Genomic DNA, 21,878 nt, shown 5'->3' on the forward strand with positions numbered 1-21,878 from the left:
CTGCGTTCTCTCATCAGCTCACTCTGACTTTCTGCAGAAGAAATATGAGGAGGCTGGAGGAGAAACTCCAGGGAGTAACTCCAGCTCAGATTGAAGGCAAAACATCACAGGGAGGTAAAGACTGAATAGAGCTACTGTAACCTTGAACTTCTCTTCAGAAGTGAGGCGCTGAGATTTTCCCGTGTCTGTAAAAATCTAATGTTATGAATCAGTGCAGCTCAGTGATTGGCCGGAATATCAAGTGTTTTGATATTTGCAGCAATGTTCATCACCAAAGTCATATTTCTTGCAGAAACATGATATACTGGTTTTATATTTCACACACAGAGGCGCCTTTTGTTTCAGTGAATATTTGCTCCTGTTGAATAAATTCATGTTCGCCCACACAGACCACCAACACCAGCAGCACCAGCACTAACACACTCTCCCTGGAGGCTGCAGACTTTTCAGGCTCTCAGGTCTTTATCCCAGGTGAGGTGCTGGGTTTCGATGCTGTTAAATCCCCCGTGACTGAGCTGAAAGAGGCTGAAAACCAACACCCTGCTGAAAAAACAAGCCTCCACAAAAGCATAGAGAACCGCCTTTTCCCATCAAACCACACTCACGTTCACAGCAGCCAGACTCGGATGATACAGTCGGCCAGCGGCAGGTCACAGAGTGTCTGTATGTTTACAACGCGGGAGAGTCAGGAAACCGCACAAACACACAGTTACTGCAGTCAAGGTGAGAAGACCAAACAGGAAGGAGAGTGTGGAAATAAGTCCTCAGAATGTGTGCCAACCCTGCTCTCAAAAACAGGAGGTGAGGAAGTTTTCTGACTGAGACAAGAGAGAAGCAAGAAGTGTGACAGACGAAACACAAACAGCCTCAATCTCTTCACACACAACAACTTTTTCCATTTGCAACACATCACTGAGCGCTGTGGCAGAACTGATGCTGCTTTAAATGTCATGTGTGACAAACTTTGACAGAGCAGACAGCGTCAGGAGCCGGGAGAGTAAAAAGTGATATCAACATCTTCTGCTTACCACATCTCTTTTTATATCCCTTAAAGGATTTTATATGTGATTTTTCACACTTAAATGTAGAAATCAAGTATATCCTCTGAAAATAACTCAGTTATTTTTCAGAGTCCTATCTTCACTTTGTTCAGGTGCCGGCTGTCGCTCAGTTGGTAGAGTCGTCGTTCAACCGGAAGGGTTCAATCCCCAGCTGAGCAACATTTCCGATGTGTCCTTGGGCAAGAAACTTAACCCCGCTCCTTAATGGATAAAAGTGTCTGCTAAATGAATTGTAACATTGTAACATTGTTTACATCAATGCCGGGACGGCTGGCCGGCTCTCCTCGCAAATTAAAGTTGTTTAATTGAGGGACTAGAGAAAAGAAGAATAACATACTGTACTCACTGCTTAACTGTGTTTCTAGATCACGCTCATTTCAGGTAAATTTACATGCAGTGTGAAGATACGAGCATAATAAAGATCGCGAGCATTAGCATGCTAACACAACAATGCAGCGCGAGTTGTTTTGGTTTCATGCTGGTGCTCAAGGGCGACATCTGCTGGATCAAAAAATCACATATAAAGACTTTAAGAGTACTTCCAAAAACACACATGCTCTGAACATTTCTCACACAGGAGTGAGATCACGTTTATACTCGTTGGCTAATCCAATGCAACCCTCCATTTTCTTCCGCTTATCAGAGGTCAGGTCAGGGTGGCAGGAGGTGACAGAAGTCCACCCAGACTTCCCTCCCTTCAGCTGCATTTTGCCACCCCCTTTTGATTCTGAGGCGTTCCCAGACCAGACGGGATATGTAATCCTTTCAGGGAACTCTGGATCAACCCCGGGGTCTCCTCCCAGTTGGGCATGCCCAGAAAACCTCCAAAGGGAGGCATCCAGGAGGATCCTAATCAGATGCCAGATCCACCTCAACTGGCTCCTGAGAATCTATTCTGAGTTCCTCCTCAATGTCTGAGCTTCTCACCCTATCTCTCAGGCTGAGCCCCGACACCCTCCAGAGAAAACTCATTTAGGCCTCTTTGTATCTGCGATCTTTTTCTTTCAGTCACTACCCAGAGCTCATGACCACAGGTGAGGGTTGGAACTAAGATCGACCGGTAAATTTAGAGCTTTGCCTTCAGGCTCAGCTCCCTCTTCACCCCAACGGTTCGGTACAAATGCCCCAATACTGTCGACACTTAGCCAATCTGTCTGTCAATCTCACGGTCCATCCTACCCTGACTTGTGAACAAGACCCTGACATACTTAAACTCCTTCACTTGGGGAAAAGACTTAGTGCCTGCAGGAAACAATCCACTGTTTTCCAGCAGAGAACCATCGCCTCGGATTTGGAGGTTCTGACCCTCACTGGATAATACTTTAATAAAACTACAACCTCGACAATAAAGATGCTTTTCCTGGAAACTGAACTTTTATAATAATTTAGCAAAGCTGGCCTCGTGTAGGTCAAAGCAAAAACAGAATGTTTCTCCAAAGACCCGAGGCTTTCCTCCACAAACAGACATTTGACAGTCAAACAGAAACTTTTTCTCACGGCTCATTTCCAAGTCAGATAATCTCCTTTCCATTGGTCAACCAGACGGTCCACAGCAGTCGGCATGTGGGTATAACGTATCCAAAAAAGGTCAAAGTGACTCATGAAGAAGATTCAAAGCAGAACATCATTTTGGTTAAAAAAAAAAGGAATAAACTTTGACTCTGAAAAGGTCAGGAAGCGTTCTGACTGAACGTGGGACAGGACGCGGGGACGGCGCATCTTTGTTTTGTTTTTATAGGTTAAAGAGAATCTCTGCATGACTTATCTACAGACAGAACCGAGCGTGTGGTCTCTTTGTCTCAGGATGTAAATGTGATTCAGTCCTGTTCCAACCTGCCGTCACTGTCATCCACATGAGCTGCAGCACTAATTACACACTTCAAACACATTAATTACTATTCCCACTGCGACGTGTTACAGCTGTGATTGATTACCTAAATGTAATGACTGCTGGGAGGTACCAGCATTACACATTACACATGCTGCCACTTCTCAGTCTACAAATGAGCTGGAGGAATAATCCTTCATTAAGGTGCATTAATGAATCAGACGATTTAAGTTAATGACACTCTTAACATAGCAGGAGATGCCCACACTGAAACTCAGAACGATTTTCAACCACAAAAGATGATTGATTGAAAAGAAAAGTTCGATATTTTAAGGGAATCATTTCTATCTTAGTATGGAGCTGTAGTCGGGATGTGATTAGCCTAGCTTAGCACAAAGACTGGAAGACAGTCTGTCTCTCTGCAAACTAAAAAACGTCTGACACCTTTGAAGCTCTGAATATATTTACTTTTAATTACGCAAACGTGTGACATCAGTCTTGCGTATCCTGCGGTGGTTTGGAGCGTTGGTTGTGCACACCCTCAGAAATTAAAGCGGACATATCATCCCCATTCTCCACCTTTTCAAACAGTCCCCTGTGGTTTAAATGAAACATCTGTGCTGTGCTTTGGTCAAAATATAACATGAATCAAGCACCAGAGGAGGTTTGTGTGTGTGACCCTATATAAACCAGCTCTCTCAGAACGCTCCGTTTTGGTGTGTGTGTCTCTTTAAATGCAATGACCCCCCCTTGAGTTTTCTCCGTAGACATCACTCCTCTGTAGAGAGAATAAAAATGGCGGACCTGCGCAAAAGTTTTGTTCTAGGCTGGAGGTGGAGTCCATGGGTGGAGATACCAGGGGAGGGGAGGGGATTTATTTTTACCATAATCCCACTGTGACATCACAAGGAGAGCACATTTGAAACTGAGCATTTTCCTCTGTGTTGTAAGACTTATGCAGACCACAAACAAAGGACTGGGTGGGTTTATTTCACATGCTGTGGGTCAGTAGACACTCAGGTTACCCAAATATATGTTCAGAAACACTGTAGAAGTGGATTTTTCATAATATGTCCCCCCCAAAGTGTAGACTCGAGATGCAATATGCATATATAACCACTAGGAGCAGAAATGTCCAGAGTCAACCAAAACAGTAAAATCCAGTCAGAGGACAGGGTCTCTGCAGACAGTCACCAACTTCAAAAAGGCTTTGAAAAAGGTCTACTGGATGAGAGGAGAGTGACTGTTAACCGTTCTGTTGAGGCGAGACAAATTACACCTCTCTGGTCATTACTTCAGGAAACAAGCGACCTTTCTGTGAATCCCCGCACACTGCAACACTGACAACACCTGTGGGGGTTTGCACGGCCTGAACACACAACTTTCGGCATGTAAAGGTTAAAAGTTATGTTGTAATCATTTCTTCCTGTTCTCTTGTTTAACTTTTAGAAAACTTGTAGAAGCGGTGAGATTGAATGTGACTGCAGATATTTCTTAAACACGTCTTGATCAAATGTTTTGTTTTTTATACTAACCCAAATGTAAATCCGTCCTGTTTGATATTCATTGGAATGAAATAGGGCACTGAGCTGTGATTCAATCCAGGAGGAACATGCAAATGAAGCGAGACACACTTTTTGATGAAATGTACTCTTTGAATTAGTTCATAAATAAAAAGAACGAGGTCTCAAACACAGCCGGAGAAAAGGCTTAGTAGAGAAACACTGTTTGAAATGTTCCACACGGTGTATCTTTTTTCTCATTGTCTGAACCTTTTCACCACAAATTTACGGTGAATGTTTCGGCTTCTACTTCTGCAACCACAGAGCTCAGAGAAGGTTTCAATTAAAGGAGATCTATTAAACTCACTGTTACAGTTAATGATGTCACTCTGGGACTCCTGTTGAGCAGCGTTGTGAGATGTGTCGCTCCTTATTTATCTGATACTGGTGCCAGTAAAATCCCTCATTTCAGCCTCTGCCTGAAACGCTTCATTTCAGCTACTGTCTCTTTAAGACCCCGCCTCCCCTCGTGCCCACTCTCCTCTGATTGGCCAGCTCTGTTTGCAGTCACAGGGAAATTTGAGTGAGCTTCCAGGGTGGGCGTGTCCTACAACTCTGCTCCATGCTTTGCTCTGATACGACGGCAGGTTCTGGATCAAGTCTTGTTAAGTTCTCATAACGCCTCGTTCAGAGCAGCAGGAAACCACGTCCGGGGATTACGCTAACAGCTCTGTGTCTAGTGTTAAAAAAATCTTTGCTAAGAGTTTAGTATGGACGTTAGTGTTGTAGTCAAGAACAGACTAACCGAGCCCAAGACATACCTGAGACCAGACCGAGACATTTAGGGGTTGAGACCGAGACCAAGACTAAGACCATAAATATCTCTGAAAAACCATTATCTTGTGTTTAAGGGGTGTGCCACTGTAATACCTGGAAGGTTGCGACCGTAAACGGGGGATAAAAATCAAACAATCTAATCACAGTATAGCCTGTCAGTGGTGGTCTTGATTTAAAATCTGGAGTTCGTCCAGTTCCAGACCGAGACAAGACCGAGCAAAAATGCTTTCGATTCCAAGACGAGGCTGAGACCTTCAAAAAGTGGTCTCGCGACTCCAAGACCCACTTCAACTTGCAGTGGTGGTGCTTTTCTTCACGATGTTGAGTCATGTTTAGTGCGTACAGTCTTATCAGCTCCAAACAAAGCCCTGTTTGTTTCACATTATGGCCTCATAAAAAAGTCATATGTTACAACAGCTTCAAACAGTGTGTGTGGAGAACGTTACAGGGCTGCTGTCATGTTGGAGACTTCCTACAGGACACGCCACGGGCTACAGAAGATTTACTGTGAGTACATGAGCTGTCTGTTCTGAGTGATGTATGACTTCACCGTCCCAGGTGAGGGAGGACTTTTACTGTAGATGGAACATAGATGAGTCAAGATGTACGAGGTAATGGACTTCTTTAATATTGGATAACTCGCCGTCTGTGTCTGTCTCAGCTCTCAAAATGAAACATTGATGGCCTCAGTTTGATTTAAGTTAAGGGTGACATGACGTCCAAAAGAAGCCGTCTCATTTAAACTTGGAACAGCTACCTCATGAACCCACAAAGAAACCTCCACAAAGACACACAGAAATGTTGCACCAGAAGGAGCAGTGAAAGGAGTCAACGTTTTCCAGACATCAATGGAACTTCAGCATCCAGGACAGCCAACATACAGGTGTGTGTGTGTGTGTGTGTGTGTGTCTGTGTGTGTGTGTGTGTGTGTCTGTGTGTGTGTGTGTGTGTGTGTGTGTGTGAGAGAGAGTGTGTAACCCAGACATAACCTGTGTGTGACTCTGCAGCTGAAACAGATGTTGTCTGAGGTGATTACAGAAATAACTCGCTGTGTGTGTGGACTCAGCAGGTGTCACCTCCGTTCCTCTGCTTCCTTCCAAGTCATGTGTGTGTGTGTGTGCGTGTGTTTGCATGTGTGTGTGTGTGTGTGTGTGTGTGTGTGTTAGGTCCTTTAAGGATGTCCCTTGACAAACAATCTGCCACCCATGCACACTCTGCAGCAGCTCCTGTAATGCTCTATTGTTATTCTGAACTCGTGCTCTCAGTTTAACCTCAATAACACAGGTACAGTGTTTTTAATTAGGATATATGTTTAGTAACAGATTCATGATAAAGATATCGACCTTGTTTTAATGAGATCTTTTCGGACGGTGATGCCAGCCTCTGATATCGTACTGCTCAAATGAGAGAAAATACTACAATTCAAAAAATATTCAATATTGGGAATACGATATGTACTGCGATAAATTAACTAAAAATAAAAAGAGCGTATTTGCTATGAAGCAACTTTCTTTGTCTATCTGCTGTTCTTCATTCACCTCCAACACCAGAGGGTCTCTCAACTGGTAGGTCGAGGATTCGATCCCCAGCTCCTGCAGCAACATGTCCGATGTGTCCTTGGGTAAGACACTTAACCCCAAGTTGCTCCCACTGCTTTGTCGGCGGTGTATGAATATGTATGAATGGGATTAGTTCCTTCTGATGGTCTCACTATTGGCACCCACTGCCATCAGCGTGTGAATGGGTAGGTCTGACATGCCCATTCACACCCATTCCTCCCAAATGGTAAATGGACTTGGGCTTGTACAGCCCTTTTCTAGTCTTCTGACTACTCATTCAAACCTTTATTTAAGCCTTGAAAATCACTGAGGTTTCCCTCATTTACAATGATGTCGAGATACAGATAAAAAAAAAAAAAAAGGCACAAATAAAACAATAAAGACAGGTCAGGATAATTCTCATTACAAACAATTACACACTGTGGTAAAGTGGTTTGAGATCATTGTCTTAATCTGCCCAAGAGAAACAAGAGTGTCAATCTTGAGAGAGTGTTGTAAATTGTTCCACATTTTTGGAGCTTAGAAGCTAAAAGCGGATTTTCCAAGTTCAGAGTTAACCACGCGGGACTTGGAGCAATAGATAGTCAGTAGAGCGAGTGTGGTAGGGGCCGATGGTCCAGTTCAGAAGAGATGTTATATAAGATGGTGTACGTCCAATAACAGATTTATAAATAAAGACATACATGTGATTATCACTCAGAGCACTGGAGTTTGCAACATGTCCCTCCTAAATCGAGAATAAATCACATTTTTCTTCACCACCAGTTTATCTGAAGGTATCAAATGGCTACTTTTAGCTTCATCCGACCCTGCTTCCCTCCAACAAGTAAAATGTACACGAGCTGAATGAGAAAGCATTGCTTGACATAAACCTAGCCCTAATTCAAATGCTATGCATGCAAGTGATTTCCAGAAATGCCACATGAGGAAAAAAAGTGCATCATACAAATCATATCATTTATCCATTCATGCAGATCAAAAGCTGAGGTGATGAAAACTGGGTGAATTTAAAAAATGAAGAGATGAAATATGAAGTGATTTACTTCCTCCCTTGAGGGCCCTTTTCTGACATTATCAAATATTTGTGTGTGTGTTATGATGAATGAAAAGTATTCTAAAATCATTAACTGTGATTTTGACCTCAAACTAATCAAATCACTTAATTATTTATCAGGTTTATTTTTTTAATTCACATGCATTCCTCACCTCTGCTTTCCTCATCTAATCTTTGTTCCTTCCATCCTTCATACATATGATGCAGGTGACAATTTAAAGTAGAATCCATGCTAACAGGTAACTCTCACCTGGACTGACTGGTTTATAACCTGAGCGTTAAGGAAGACATTCACTGGATGTTGTCTGATCAGCGCTCGGAACTTTTCAGTACAACTAAAAGTCTCGTTTGGACACGTTGAACTCAGCAGCTGCAGTCACTAAAGCGTCGCAATCAGACGTCTGAATCTTCTCTGGTCTGATGCCTTCGAATCAAACAAGTCAACACAGACTGCAGTTTGATGTTTAACACCTTAAACCTGCAGGTAGACGTGTGTGTGTGTGTGTGTGTGTGTGTGTGTGTGTGTGTGTGTGTGTGTGTGTGTGTGTGTCTTACCTGTTGAATCCCAGACTCTCCCGTGTGCTTGTTAGTGGTTTAGTCCAAACAGCAGAGTGCCTCCCTCACCATCCACCTTCCATCTGCAACAAGTAAAAAGTAGATCCTGAGTTTAAGGAGGAGGAAAAGAAAATAACCCCCCCCCCCCCCCCTCCCCCGGCTCCTCCCCTCGACGGGTGCAAAGTTCAACTTCCTGGTGTGCAGGACGGAGCGGCACGCTGTCCAAGGGTTGATGTGAGTGCTGAGGAAAGTAAAAGGACAGGAGTGGGCTTATAATGGGATGTTCTCTGCAGCGGTTATTGTACACCTCGCTGGCTCAGGGAGCAGCACTGAGGAGACAAAGAAACTGGTTCTGCAACTTCACCAGATCAGAGCAGAGCAGCAGGAGCTTTCAATGAGTCAATGAATGAATGCACTTAACCCACTCACACAGACAAGGAGCTGCCGTGTAGCAACATGTACATGCAGCAGGGGAACATCAGGGCTGCTGTGTGGAGACATTGTTGCAGCCATTACGACATAAGTGTAGATGAAGGGTGTGCACCTTGGAAGGGAGTCAAATAAAAACTAATAGACTGTGAGTTGATTTAATATGTTTCACTGACAATCAGATGTAAATAACAAACATAGGCAGCAGGATTTCTGTGTGAAATTTCATGTTTGTTAATTTAAAAAAAAAAAGCAAACAGAGTTTAATGAAGCGGGAAACCGATCAATGAAATGTGAAACCAGCGACTACTATATGGAGTGGAACGTGCGAATGATCCAGATCCAGAACAACATCTCTGGGGTGAGGAGTCAAAATTTAAGAATGATTAAGGGCTGAGGCAACTTTTAAACTCAGTACTTTACAAAACAAGAACAAAAAGACAACGATGTCTTCTATTACTGAAATGAAATGATCTTAAAAGTTGAATTTCTACAAAAGAAAGAGAACTGTTTTCTGATTTTCATCAGCTCTAAAACTAAGTTATAAGACTGTTATTGGGGCGCAGTGGTTGGTGCGCGCCCCCCATGTATAGAGACTATAGTCCTCCAGGTGGGTGGCCCGGGTTCGGGTCCGACCTGTGGCTCATATCCCGCATGTCATTCCCCACTCTCTCTCTATCCACTGTCCTATCTCCATAAAGGCTCACAAAATAAGGCCAAAAAAAGCTGTTATTAATTTCATGATGTATTCATTTAAACTTTAATGTGCTGTATTGTTCATTTTTTAATAGATTCAATATATTTGTAGGTGTAAACTCTTGTATTTATTTATTTTATTAATACTTTACTTGCTCTTTTCTTTCGAGCTCTTGTAACATTTTAATTTCCCAATAGGGAACTAATAAAGATTAATTTTATTATATACACGAAGGTCCATATCATCATAAAACACAAAATATATATAATTAAATTGAAAGACAAAAATATCACAACAAGGAATAAAATCATTACAGCTATAAGTATGATTAAAAAGTATGAAGACAATTTATCCACCAGATTAAACACCTTGTGTCAGTGTGGGCTAATATATTAATAATCTACTCATTAATTAGACCATAAGGTGTTTAAGTACTGCATAAAACATATATTAAAACATAAACATGGCATATTAATACATTAAAAGCTATCGTCCTTTATGAAATATTTACTGATCTCACTCTCTTTATTGTGCGTGTAATTCCTCCTCCTGCCACTGACAGTGAGTGGCGCTGTGACTCACCGGGCTGATTATCAGTCCGTTTCATTCGTTGTCAGGGGAACAACTTCCGCTGCTTCCTGGTGTTTGCTAGCTGCATTTATTTTTTAAACTACAAATGAGGAATATTATTCCATATTCCGACAGAAAGCGACTGAAATGCACATTTTGTTTTAGATAATTGTTTCCGTGAGTTTATCGTTTTTTTGCTTGGTTGTTTTGGCGCTGACTGTTAGCTAAATTGAGCATTTAGCAGTTTGTAGGCTAACGAAAAGGACTACAGGACTACAGTAGTGACGTCCTGCTGTGTGGATAAGGACTTTTTATCCGGAGTTTTTTCTCTCTGTCAAACTTTGGCCTCTTGATATTAATATTTTATCATGAACATATCTTCCTTTTTAATACATTAGAGTCGGAAATCGTCTCTCTAATGTCCGCTGAAGATGCCCTTAGCTCCTGCTAATCAGTCTCAGTTGATTCGCTCGAGTCAGAAGGACGAATTTTATCAAACCTTCCTGAGAAACAACGCCAACGAAACTTTTCAGACTCTTGCTGGTGAGAAAACGACAAACTTTTTTTTTTTTTTCTTAAAGATGCGTACTTTACTTTTGCATGCTCTCCACTTGCTGTGCCCCTCACCTGTAGATCAAGATTCGTGTTCACCTGGGGGGGTTTCACCTGACATGTTAGGCTCGTGCATTACCTGACCAGTTAATGGGTTTCACAGTTAGTTGATAAAAGGGTTGTCATGATACTTAAATTTCGATACTGTACTAAATCAAATCAAACGATATCGATATCGATACCAGTGTTTTTATACAGCTGCAACAAAAAGTCACTGACTGACTGAACTCTCTTGTTTCGATTATCAAAAATTGCAGATACAAACGGTCATAATTGTACCAATAGACGTTCAATCAATCAATCAAACTTTATTTATATAGCACCTTTCAGACAAATTAAATTGCAGTTCAAAGTGCTTAACAAGAGTGCAGAAAAGTTATTGACAAAAAGTAGTTTATAAAATCATTGAGAGACCAATGCACACCAATAAGAATTAAAAATAAAATATATGTATAAAAATAAAATACGACACATAAAAGCAACAAGATATTAAAATAAATATATAAGAGGAAAATATTTAAAATTATAGTTGGATAAAAAGACAATACAGTAATGTTAAGATTTTAATTGATATAAAACACTATATAAAAGCCAGACTGAATAAATGAGTTTTAAGACTGCGTTTAAAAAATCTCGATATTCGTTGCCAACTTATTTTAGCAATTTAGACAGGTGTGCAGGTGTTTGTACGGTGGCCCTGAAGGTAAACTGCATGAGTATTTCATGAAAAAAATGTAGCCAGACATCCCAAAACATTTCACTTACTGCCAAAAAATATTTCAACTTCTATGAAAAGTACTATAACTTCTGCCAAAAAAAATATTTCAACTTCTATGAAAAGTACTATAACTTCTGCCAAAAAAAATATTTTACCTCCTGCAAACATATTTCATTATCTGCAACAATAATTTCAGGAACCAGAAAGGGTAAAGCTATACTAATTTATCTTAGGGCTTTTATGCCCCTACCTGGATAGGACAGTGGCAAGAGTGAGGAGAGAGAGGGAGGGATGACGTGCGGGAAAGGAGCCCCAGGTCAGACTTGAGCCGGGGCTTCCTGCTAGGAGGACTATAACATCAGTGCACATGTGGTGTGACCTACTCGCTAGACCATCTGTGCCCCGCACTATTTGTCCATTTATCACTCTTTGTATCATCATCGTAATGTTGAACAATGCTATCACACGTTGACTACTAGTCTTATGACACACAGACCTAGTTTGTGGTAAAGAGTAGCTGTGTGATGTTGAGATATAATAATCATGGTAATGTTATGCAGAGAGACAGGTGTGGAAGTTTAAGGTAAAAAGAAATGAGCTCCTTATCATCAAAATGAAAGCTTATTTTTGTTTGTTAAAGTAAAGAAGCAACTGTTTGCTCTTCTTGAACCACCTTGTCTTTGCATGAAATGTAACACCTGATGGTAATATTAAAGTTTGTTGAATTTATTTCTCTTTCTCTCTCTCTTTCTCTCTCTCTCTCTCTCTCTCTCTGTGTGTGTGTGTAGGATCGAAACGATGGCTGGACTGGAGGAGAGAGATAGAGCTGCTGTCAGACCTTGCATACTACGGTTTAACAACATTCTCAGGTACTTGTTGACAATAACCAGCAGGAAATCATATTCTCTTCACATGTGTTTTACTAGTTTTCTTTGGTTGAATCTTCTCTCCAGGTTTTCAAACTCTGGGAGAAGAGTATGTCAACATCGTCCAGGTGGATCCCACTAAACGTCGGATCCCGTCCCGGGCCAGACGAAGCCTCTTAGTCCTCTGTCACGCCTTCTTCCCTTACCTCCTGGACAAGGTCCTGATGTGCCTGGAGAACGAGCTAGAAGCTGGGCAGGAGAGCGCCGGTGGTGTCAGTCGGCGGCAGGCGGCGTCCTGGAGGTGGAGCTTGGAGTCGTGGCTGAAGAAGTGGATGCAGCACGCCGTGGGGCTGCTTTCAGAGCCGCAGAGGAAGGCGTGTGTGCCGGTGGTTTTTGTCCTCCAGCAGAGTCTGACCCTCCTCCACCGCCTGCATGTGGCGCTGTTCTACGTCAGCGGCTCCTTCTATCACCTGTCCAAGAGAGCGGCTGGTATCAGCTATGTAGGTGATCATTTACATGCTTCTCAAACATCGTACATACTAGATGATTAAACCCATCTTAAACATTGTTTCTAAAGAAGACATACATTTATGCAAATACATAAGTAGACCAAGTCGTACACTGACGTATTCAACCACGTCTGCATTCATCATTTGGAGGAAGACAGGTTATACACACATCACCTAGGTGCACACAATGGTGGCCAAAGAAAAAATGTTGAAACCAGATGTTTAATTGTGGTGTTTCAAATGGTGGAAAAGGTTTGCAGTTTTGCCTCTTTTGGCCTTAACTTTACAGAGCAAGCTGCTCGGTTTTAGTTTAAGTTTGCCTCTTTTTGTTATATTTATATTGAGGAAAGTGATATCGCTATAGTTATCGTTTGAGTACCCAGGTCTGTGTGTCATGCTAAAACTCCTGCAGTCTGAGCCAGGCTTTAGACCTCTCTTTGGAGTTACAGGATGTTTAAATCCCCTCCTCTTCAGTGGCTCAAAAAGTACCTGAAGAAGATCTCTGGCTGAACACTGTCATTTAATGAACTTATTTTGTAGCTTTGAGTTAGTGTGAGGGCACATCTGTCTTCTCTATCGCTCTAAACATCAGGAGACATGTCTGTAAGTAAAGGACCATGTGATCTGAACAGCTGTTGCTCCTTTGTCTCTGCCACTTTGCTGTCACGAGGCGATGGATGGCAGTTTGTTAAATATGTAGCGAGGGGGTTTTAGAGATTTGTCTGTAGGGCTGAACTTTGAGAAAACCCTGACATCATATTCTGAAGAATTTTCCGTGTTTTTTTTTCTGTTTGTGTGTTTAGCTGCGTGTGATTGGGCGGGACGGCGATGACGCGACCATCAGCAGCAGCTACCGGCTGTTGGGAGCCGTGTCCCTCCTCCAGCTGCTCATCACCGTGTGTCTGCAGCTCAACAACTTCCGGCAGAGACAGAGAGCCAGGCAAGAGTGGAAGCTCTACAGAAACCTCAGGTACTGAACCAGAACTAGACCCAGACCTGAAGACGAGGCTGTATTGATTCAAGAAGCTGTCGATGTAAACCACCATCTCTAGCTTGTCTTTTGGAGAATTTCCATGTTTCATCCTTGGTTGTATTTTTTACATATTTTGGGGTCTGAGTGAGTCATGAGGTCAAAATGTCACAGAGTGCTCCAGTACAAAGCTTAATCTGGCAGACCCCGAACCTGCAGGAATGGCATATTTTACGAAATAGAAATTCTGGCAGCATTACAGAAAAGATTTCTACAGAGATGAGATGTTTTTTATGAACAAGATGCATCTCTGAGACCGAAAACAGCGTGGACACTCACTTTACAGCCACCAGACTCCCAATGGAGGCAGAGCCAGACGGACAAAACAGAATTAGAAATACTTTATTCATCCTTTTTGGGGGAGGGGGGGAATTTTGGCATTACAATAGCTACAACGCAGAATGTAAAACCAAAATCTAAGCATTAAAAAAAGAAATATGCAAATGTCAAATATATTTACAATAAGAAACAACAATAGAATCAAGAAGAATAATTGGGTATAGGACGTTTGTGTCAGGAACATCCTGACACAAATCAGCCACGTTTCAGTGAAGCATGCTGCACTCCACTTAAAGAAGTTTTTAGATACTAATCAAACAGGAGTAATAAAGAAAAAGGAGCAGATTAAACATAAATAAGGAGCGACTCTAACAGGCAGTTAGTTTTAGGCCTCTGAGCCTGCAGCACAAACCTCTTTATAAGTTAACATTATGAAGGTCATTTTACTCCCTTTGTTTTCACCACCTGCGGTTAAATAAAGGAGCGCTTTAAGAACAAACGACATGCACAGGTAGAGTTTAACGCTGACTCTGTGAACTGTGTGTCTCCAGTCCTCAGCGCACACAGAGCTCCAGCTCCAGAGCAGCTCGCTGCATCCTCTGTCTGGAGGAGAGGAGACACTCCACCTCCACCCCCTGTGGACACCTCTTCTGCTGGGAGTGCATCACAGAGTGGTGCAACACCAAGGTCAGTCCGAGGTCACCACCCTCACAAATCATCCTGTTTTTGATCTGCTGTCGTTTCAGTGGGAAATATTCTGAGGAGACAGTTGAAACGCCTTTTACCCCAAACTATATAAAAATATGTTCAGAGGAAAATCCAGTTTTCTAGATTGTAAAAATTTATGAACCTTGGTGTGAATTTGTCCGCAGCTCTCAGTTTGTACTCCAACATAATGTGTGTGTGTGTGTGTGTGTTTGTTTCTTACAGGCGGAGTGTCCTCTGTGTCGGGAGAAGTTCCAGCCTCACAGACTGGTTTACCTCAGGAACTACAGCTAGACCTGCAGAGTCTGATCACACACACACACACACACACACACACACACACACACACACACACACACACACACACACACACACACACACACACACACACACACACACACACACACACACACACACACACACACACTTATGGAGACATAAACAGCCAACATACCTTTGTGCTCTTTGATTCTTTTTTCCCGTTTAATTACCTCTTCAGATGTCGAGGACAAGCTGTTGATAGAGAATAAACTTTTTGATTGTATCAGTCATTTAATGTAAATAATGGGTTTAACTTAATTAAGGATTTAATTAAAACACATGCTTGTAAAAATCTGTGTATTGGATCTGTTATCTGTTTAGTATTTAAGGAATGTGACAGATATTAAGATTTTTTTATAACCTCAGTGCCTACAGGTGATTATGTTTGATTCTAAGTAAGGTCTAGTAAAATGCATCAAGGTGAAGTTTAAGAAGAGAAGTAGGTCTCCTACTAGAGAGACGTCCCATCGCTCCGTGTTCACACTAACACAGAGCGGCTAAATTCCTTTAAGTGTCTGAGCTGAACGTGTAGACAGGTTTATCATTTGTTCTTTAAACACCTCAGGCTCCAAATATCTCCGGAGATCTCTGCACACTCCCTTAAACTCGCTTTAAAAATCCCAATCAGAGAAAGGAAACCTCCACTGTCTCCTCAAAGCTAGATGACGCTCTGCTGGTGATTGATGCATGGCTTCTTTTCCCAGATAAGCTCCGCCTCCTGAGGCCTGACAAAGTCTGTCAAAGAGTGTAAGAGAGTAAAGGTCACATATTCTCCTCCTCTTTTTTAAATAAGTCTCAGAGCTCCTAAAAACGTGTGTGAAGTTTCTTGTTCTAAATCCACTCTGATCCTGTATTTGATCATGCCTATAAACCCCTCTATTTCAGCCCTGCTCAGAACAGGCTGTTTCTGTGTCTGTACCTTTAAATATGTAAATGAGCTGCGTCTGACCATGCCCCCTCTCTGGAAGGGCTTGGGTGTCTCTGTGCTTTCTCGCTCCATGTCCTATTGTTTACGGTGAGAAGGCAGACTCAGAGGGTAGAACAAACACCTAGCTGTGGGAGTGTCACCCATCTGGGGGAGGGGCTACTGCCCTTTGTGATGTCATGAAGGGAAAATCTCCAAACGGCCTGTTTGAGCACACGTTTTCTGAAAAGTGGAGCAGACAAAAGACGGAGAGGATGGACTTTTCTCATCATTGGTGGGTTTGTAGACGGACTAGAGACACATATTAGAGTTAGAGGAACATGGTGAAGTGGATTTTACAGAATATGTCACCTTTAATTTAAAGGCAAAACTGTCATGATAGTGTTGGTCTTGTTTTGTTTTTTTTCCCAAAATGCATGTGTGAAAGCGTCTTTAGTTCGTCGGCAAAGGCTCATTCATTCAGATGTCTTCAGGCGCTTCAGGATACACACACACAGAAGGAAGGAAGGAGAACAAAAGTTGGCAGCACATTCACATTTTTTTTGTACAGATTTCTGTTGATGCTCTCCGGTGATATATGGTGGGGATGTCAGTCAAATGTCTGGGTCTATAATCAAAGGCTTTTAAACCTCCCAAAAGACAACAGCGCTACAGAAGGCTGCTGCTGTCCGGACGTCTCTGAGCGTCTCCACAGACCGGCTGTAAACACGCCCTCAGTGTGTGTTTAACATCTGCTCCTTGATGTTTAGTGATGTTTTATCTCGATAAAAAATCCTGTCAGTGAGATCTCAGATAGATAAACTCTGCAATCACATTTAGATTGAGGCTGATTTCTTGAATCTTTTTGCAAATTTTATCATCCTGGAGAAATGTTTTAAAATAGATGCAGAAGTGTCATTCAGTGCAACTTGGGTTCGAATCCGACCTGACTGACTGAACCTGTGAATATAAAGGTGAGAATGTTCTGAAGTCAGATAAGTGTTGACGGTGAGCACATCCTGCAGACTCGCCTGAAACTAGCAGATGTTCTTTTTAGGAACTTTTGGATCCAAAACTCAACAAATGAACAACTTTCTGGAGCTTCCTCTCGGCCCACGCCAGCTGACAGCACTCAGAAGAGTTTACATCCAAACCCTCAGTCACAACACGCTGGTGGCTGACTCTCTCTCTCTCTCCTGTTGACACGCAGGCCGTTCACTTTCTCTGCTGTCCTCTTGGATAATCAGGATTTCTCTCCATGGAGGGAAACTTCCTGACAGAGGGAGCAGGCAGATGCTGCCGGCTGAGCGCTGATCCCTCAGCTCAGTCAGGTCTGTTACAAACATGAGATGATGGATCTCAGCATCAACAGGGGGGCGTTCAGCGGTGTCAAATGTTCAATTACACCCTGAAAATATGAAAACTTTTTATTCTACTTTCTACCATTGTCTTCTGAAGTTGTCTCAATTTGTGATATTTTCTGATAACTATACCAGGTGTTTTAAAATGACAGAATCTCCGTTATTTGAACGATTGATCGTGTCGAAAGGAGCTGAAGCTTTAAACTATTTAAAGATTTCTAGTCATTTTCAACCCAAAGCTGCTACATGCGAGAGATTCAAATTCACAGGTCGGCAAATTCTGACGTTTCTTGCTTTATTTTTGTGTCTTTTAAAAATATAGAAACAACAGTTATGTCTCTTACAAACAGAGAGCAGTGGAGGTGACACTGTCTAAAATGCACAAAGATTCTTGGATACCAAAACGTTGTTGGAGTATTTGTGTGATTCAGACCAATCGCCTGCAGGTTTGGGTGATTCTAAAAAGGTATCAAGAAGATTTACTTTATTGATTGAAATTTCAGTTTTTACACTCTGTAGTCATGAACACACACATAGGCTGAAGTATATATATACAGACATGCACACAAACAGGATCTTATGAACATGCATTAAGGAAGAGATGTCAGAGTGACGGACCACAGCGGGCGCTGTTGAGCTGATGGTGGGGAGGGGGTTTGGTGCCTTGCTCAAGGGCACCTCGGCAGTGCTTGGTCTGCACTGGGAGTTGAACCGGCGACCCTCTGGTTGCCAACCAGAGCTGTCGATGGTTTAAACTGTAGAAGAGCTCCATCTAGTGGACAGAAACAGAACAAGTCTGTGAAACACAAACATGGATTATTTTTGTTTTGCTGCAAATATTTCAGCGTTGGCTTGCATCCATTAGAACAGGGGTTCCCGAACTTTTTGACCCCTCGATCCCTGAAATAGGGATCGAGGGGTGTTTTCTATGTTTTCGGATGGAATCTTGCAACCCCCCTCTCAGTGTCCTGTGATCCACCAGGGGGTCCCAACCCTCACTTTGGGAACCACTGCATTACAATGTATCTATTAGTGAAACAAAATACATCAAATAAAAAGTCATGTAACTGATATTTATGGATGAAATGAGCTCAGAGTGACCAGAAAAAAGATCATTCCTGCACCTGAGCAGCTCTCTTAATGGCTAAGATGCTTTGTGAATAACTTTACAAAGATCTCGTCCAAATTTTTAGGAGAAATTCATAGAAAATGTCCTGATTCTAAGAATGTTCTTATAATTTTGTCACAAATGAGCAACACTTAGTACTAAGGAGGCTTTGTGAATACAGCCCCTGTTTCCCAACACGAGTCAGAGCTGTGAAGAGGAAGTTTTAAAATCTTGATTTCTCTTTATTTCTCAAACAGCTTGAAGCGAGGCTGCACGTTCCTCTACAAGACTAAATGATCATCTGAAGGTTTTTAATGTAATGTTCAAAGTCTCTGAGATGTAATTAGTATGTATCTCAGTTCAGGCGGTGACCATCTTCTTCATTTTCTGTTTCCATATATCCAGGCGACGATGAGCAAAGTGTTTCCTGACACCACGTACACCAGCATGGTGGTCCAGAAAGCAAACAGGTACAGCGTCCTGTCACAGTGTGGACCTGCAGCCTCCACATGAAGTCTCTGTGCTGCGTTCAGGTGCTCTCTGTTTGTCTGAGTGCTGCTGTTCCTATTGAGGGATAAACTCTGAATGAGCTGCATTAAAGTCTGGTTGTTGTTGTTGTTGGTCTTCCCGGTCAGGGTGAGGTTTGAATGGCTCTGATTCAGATTCTGATCTGAGGAGGAGTCAGGCTCGTTGTCAGCTGCAGACGGAGTAAAGATGCTGCTGTTTGAGCTCTTGGTGTAGTTAGGGGGATACATAGAATAAATCAGGTAACTACCTGTGGAGGGAAAGAGACGAATAAATGCATCTGAAGACAAAACAATCATGTCATCGAGAGAATGGAAAAAGTTTGTAAAATCTGCAACAGATATGGAACTTGATTTTCCTCTTTAATTCCACAACCAAAAAATCTAAATTATGCAGAGTTGCATCATTCCCTCAAACAGGGATAGTCACCTGCTGTGAGGTGCATGTATGCCAGCCAATTCATCAGTTTCAGGGACAGTCCTCCTGAGATTCTCTTGACATTTTCAGGAGTTCTGCGCATATGTGAAAATAGTTTAAGACTTTGCAGCCAGTGAAGCTGCCCCCTGCTGGCCTTTAGAAAGAATACAGATTGAGGGTTTTCTGCAAGGACTTCTCATTTGTAGCAAGAGGCTTTAGGTCCTCTTCTTCTTCTGTCTGTGATGTCTGAGAATGATAGTGATGCAGAGAGTCTCCAGCCTCACCGTAGAGGATCCATACGAAGGCGAACAGGACCAGGCTGAGGAGGCACACAGTCCAGATCCGACTGTGCGGTGCAGCCGGACAGACGAGCTTGTGCAGAGCTAGACCCATCAGCAGCACGGCCACGATCCCACACACTATCAAATACACGGGGATAAGTGGTGCAGCTGGACACTTGCGCAGGTACACCACACCTGTTCACACAGAGCAAAGAACACTGACTGCAGAGCTGATACTGGAAAATAAAGCTTACATTATTCATGCCCAAATAGACTTACAAGACACTGTCACTAATATTAGTAAAAAGGTCTTAAAGGTCCAATCAGTGAGATGTGTAGAGAGTGAAATGATAAAGTGAGCTTACTATCTGATCAGACATTAAGGAAACATGTTGAAGTGCTTGCTTCTCTGACAACAATGCAGCAGCCAGTATGTCCTCCTTCTAACTTTAGATTCTGCTCCTGAATGCTCTGGATTTGTTTGGACCAGAGAAGGTAGGCGCTTTTAAGATAAACCCCCACGCGGCCGTTTTGGACGCCCCTCGGTTTGTCAGATATGAGAGCAGTTATGAGGTCAAACCAACAGGTGTTGCAGTGATGGAAGCGGGCAAGAGAAGTGGTTCAGATAGAAGTGATTGTACCCGACCTAAAAAGCCTCTGCATGTTTCTAATAAGCTCCACGAGCAGAAACGTGCTCAAACTAGGATCAATATTGGAGATGCTTTTGAAAAATGGAGAGAGGTTAGAACACAGAAAGGTTTACAGACCCATGCAGAGCTGGATAAACACTGAAGCTTCAGTGTCCACCACATGGTGACCTGTGTGAGCATCCACTCTAGAGAGGAGGGGGGGGGGGGGGGACAGCTCTCTACAATGTTTAGAATTTGGACTGCAGTACCCATTTTAAACACTAGGGGTCAGAGTTACATACTGCTCCTTTAATTTACATTTTAAAAACCTTTTAGATGTTTAAAAAAGGGCCTCACTTACCTACAGTTATCTCAGCGATCGGGAAAACTAAAAGGAGGAGAGAGGTGCATCCTGAAGGAGGAAATACAGATCAGGATTTAGATTCAATGTTTAAATATGTAGCTCTACTTTCTGGGGGTCATTATATGAAATAACTTACCTGCAATTATCACAGTAGCACTTAAAAAGTTACACAAACAGACGTAGCGGAGGTGTGGCGACATTTTGTCCAGGCTGAAAGAGAAAGAGGTATGCTCCATCAGGACAGGTGAACACAGAACGAGTCAGTTTGATCCTTTATTTGTTAATGAGATAAAAAATAAAAAGAAGAGTTAAATGTGAGGAGTATCTCACCGTCCGTCTTCTCTCTGATCTGTTGAAGTAACTGAGTGTCAACTTCAAGGTTGTTGGCCAACTCTGCATGTCTCAACTCTTCAGTGTGTCGGTAAAGAAACACCCCAGGAGGGAGCATGTAAGACAGGATTTTCCCCTGTTGAGTCAATATCACAATATTACTGCAATACTTCTACAACTGTTGAAATGATGCTAAGTGAAAGGAAGCACAAAAACTTCACATCCTGAGAATCCTCACAGGGCTTAAAAAAAATCCTTGCAAGGATTTTTAACTTCTGAGTGATTGAGGAACTTTCTCAGGTCGACTCTGAGCGAGCAAGAAACTTTCATCTAAGTGAGGAGGCGTGGTCGACCCCGTTGCTAGGTAACATAGGAGGCGGACACATCTGGCTGCAGATGTTCTCCCTGATGTGTTGATGATTGTGAGCAAGCTTGATGAATATTTACTGTTTACATTTTTCCTTTTTTTTTTTTTAAATCTTTTGATGTTTATAATAATGTGTCTTTATTATATCTGTGTTATATCTGCTTTATTATATTCCGGTTGAGAGACAACCGACTTTACCACTGAGCCACAGCCGTCCTGACAAACAACACAAATCAACACATGTCATCATATTTCCTCAACATACTGGCTTTCATTGTGTTTGAAAATATCACGTTTGATTTAGATTCTTTGGTTTCTCTGTTGACATTGTTCCTTTAATTGGATGTTTTACCCTTAAAATAAAAACAAAGCATAGCACCCAAAGTCCAGAAGTCCATCATGATATGAAGTGTGTGTGTGTGTGTGTGTGTGTGTGTGTGTGTGTGTGTGTGTGTGTCAG

At 42.3% G+C, this 21,878-nt stretch overlaps 3 protein-coding genes across 3 annotated transcripts in view; 1 reads left to right on the top strand and 2 right to left on the bottom strand.

Annotated features, from left to right (window-relative positions):
• Window positions 1-8,512, bottom strand: part of plch2a (phospholipase C, eta 2a) — a 162,960-nt gene extending 154,448 nt beyond the window's left edge. Inside the window, exon 1 of the mRNA XM_065961558.1 lies at window positions 8,397-8,512. The gene's annotated coding sequence lies outside the window, so the exon portion shown is untranslated. The remainder of the gene's footprint in view (window positions 1-8,396) is intronic.
• A 1,616-nt stretch (window positions 8,513-10,128) lies between these two features.
• pex10 (peroxisomal biogenesis factor 10) lies at window positions 10,129-15,233 on the top strand. Its single transcript, XM_020630378.3, has 6 exons — window positions 10,129-10,635; window positions 12,211-12,291; window positions 12,376-12,788; window positions 13,601-13,767; window positions 14,658-14,793; window positions 15,037-15,233. Exons 1-6 carry the CDS (start codon window positions 10,524-10,526, stop codon window positions 15,103-15,105), a joined length of 978 nt encoding a protein of 325 aa, XP_020486034.1. The 5' UTR covers window positions 10,129-10,523; the 3' UTR covers window positions 15,106-15,233.
• Window positions 15,234-17,864: 2,631 nt separating this feature from the next.
• LOC114920150 (uncharacterized) lies at window positions 17,865-21,606 on the bottom strand. Its single transcript, XM_065961498.1, has 4 exons — window positions 20,858-21,606; window positions 20,719-20,769; window positions 19,732-19,923; window positions 17,865-19,280 (listed from the first exon to the last, which is right to left on the bottom strand). Exons 1-4 carry the CDS (start codon window positions 20,955-20,957, stop codon window positions 18,886-18,888), a joined length of 738 nt encoding a protein of 245 aa, XP_065817570.1. The 5' UTR covers window positions 20,958-21,606; the 3' UTR covers window positions 17,865-18,885.
• Between the last annotated feature and the right edge of the window lie 272 nt (window positions 21,607-21,878).

The sequence above is a fragment of the Labrus bergylta genome, chromosome 12, assembly GCF_963930695.1.
Source record: "Labrus bergylta chromosome 12, fLabBer1.1, whole genome shotgun sequence".
NCBI classification, from domain to species: domain Eukaryota; kingdom Metazoa; phylum Chordata; class Actinopteri; order Labriformes; family Labridae; genus Labrus; species Labrus bergylta.

Excerpts from the sequence above, each read along its gene's own strand:
- pex10 (XM_020630378.3), top strand. The coding sequence starts at position 10,524 with ATGCCCTTAGCTCCTGCTAATCAGTCTCAGTTGATTCGCTCGAGTCAG. Across the intron at positions 10,636-12,210 it reads AACTTTTCAGACTCTTGCTG|GATCGAAACGATGGCTGGAC; the intron begins GTGAGAAAACGA and ends GTGTGTGTGTAG. Across the intron at positions 13,768-14,657 it reads AAGCTCTACAGAAACCTCAG|TCCTCAGCGCACACAGAGCT; the intron begins GTACTGAACCAG and ends GTGTGTCTCCAG.
- LOC114920150 (XM_065961498.1), bottom strand. The coding sequence starts at position 20,957 with ATGGAGCATACCTCTTTCTCTTTCAGCCTGGACAAAATGTCGCCACAC. Across the intron at positions 19,924-20,718 it reads GATCGCTGAGATAACTGTAG|GTGTGGTGTACCTGCGCAAG; the intron begins GTAAGTGAGGCC and ends CTGTGTGAACAG. Across the intron at positions 19,281-19,731 it reads CTTCGTATGGATCCTCTACG|GTAGTTACCTGATTTATTCT; the intron begins GTGAGGCTGGAG and ends TTCCCTCCACAG.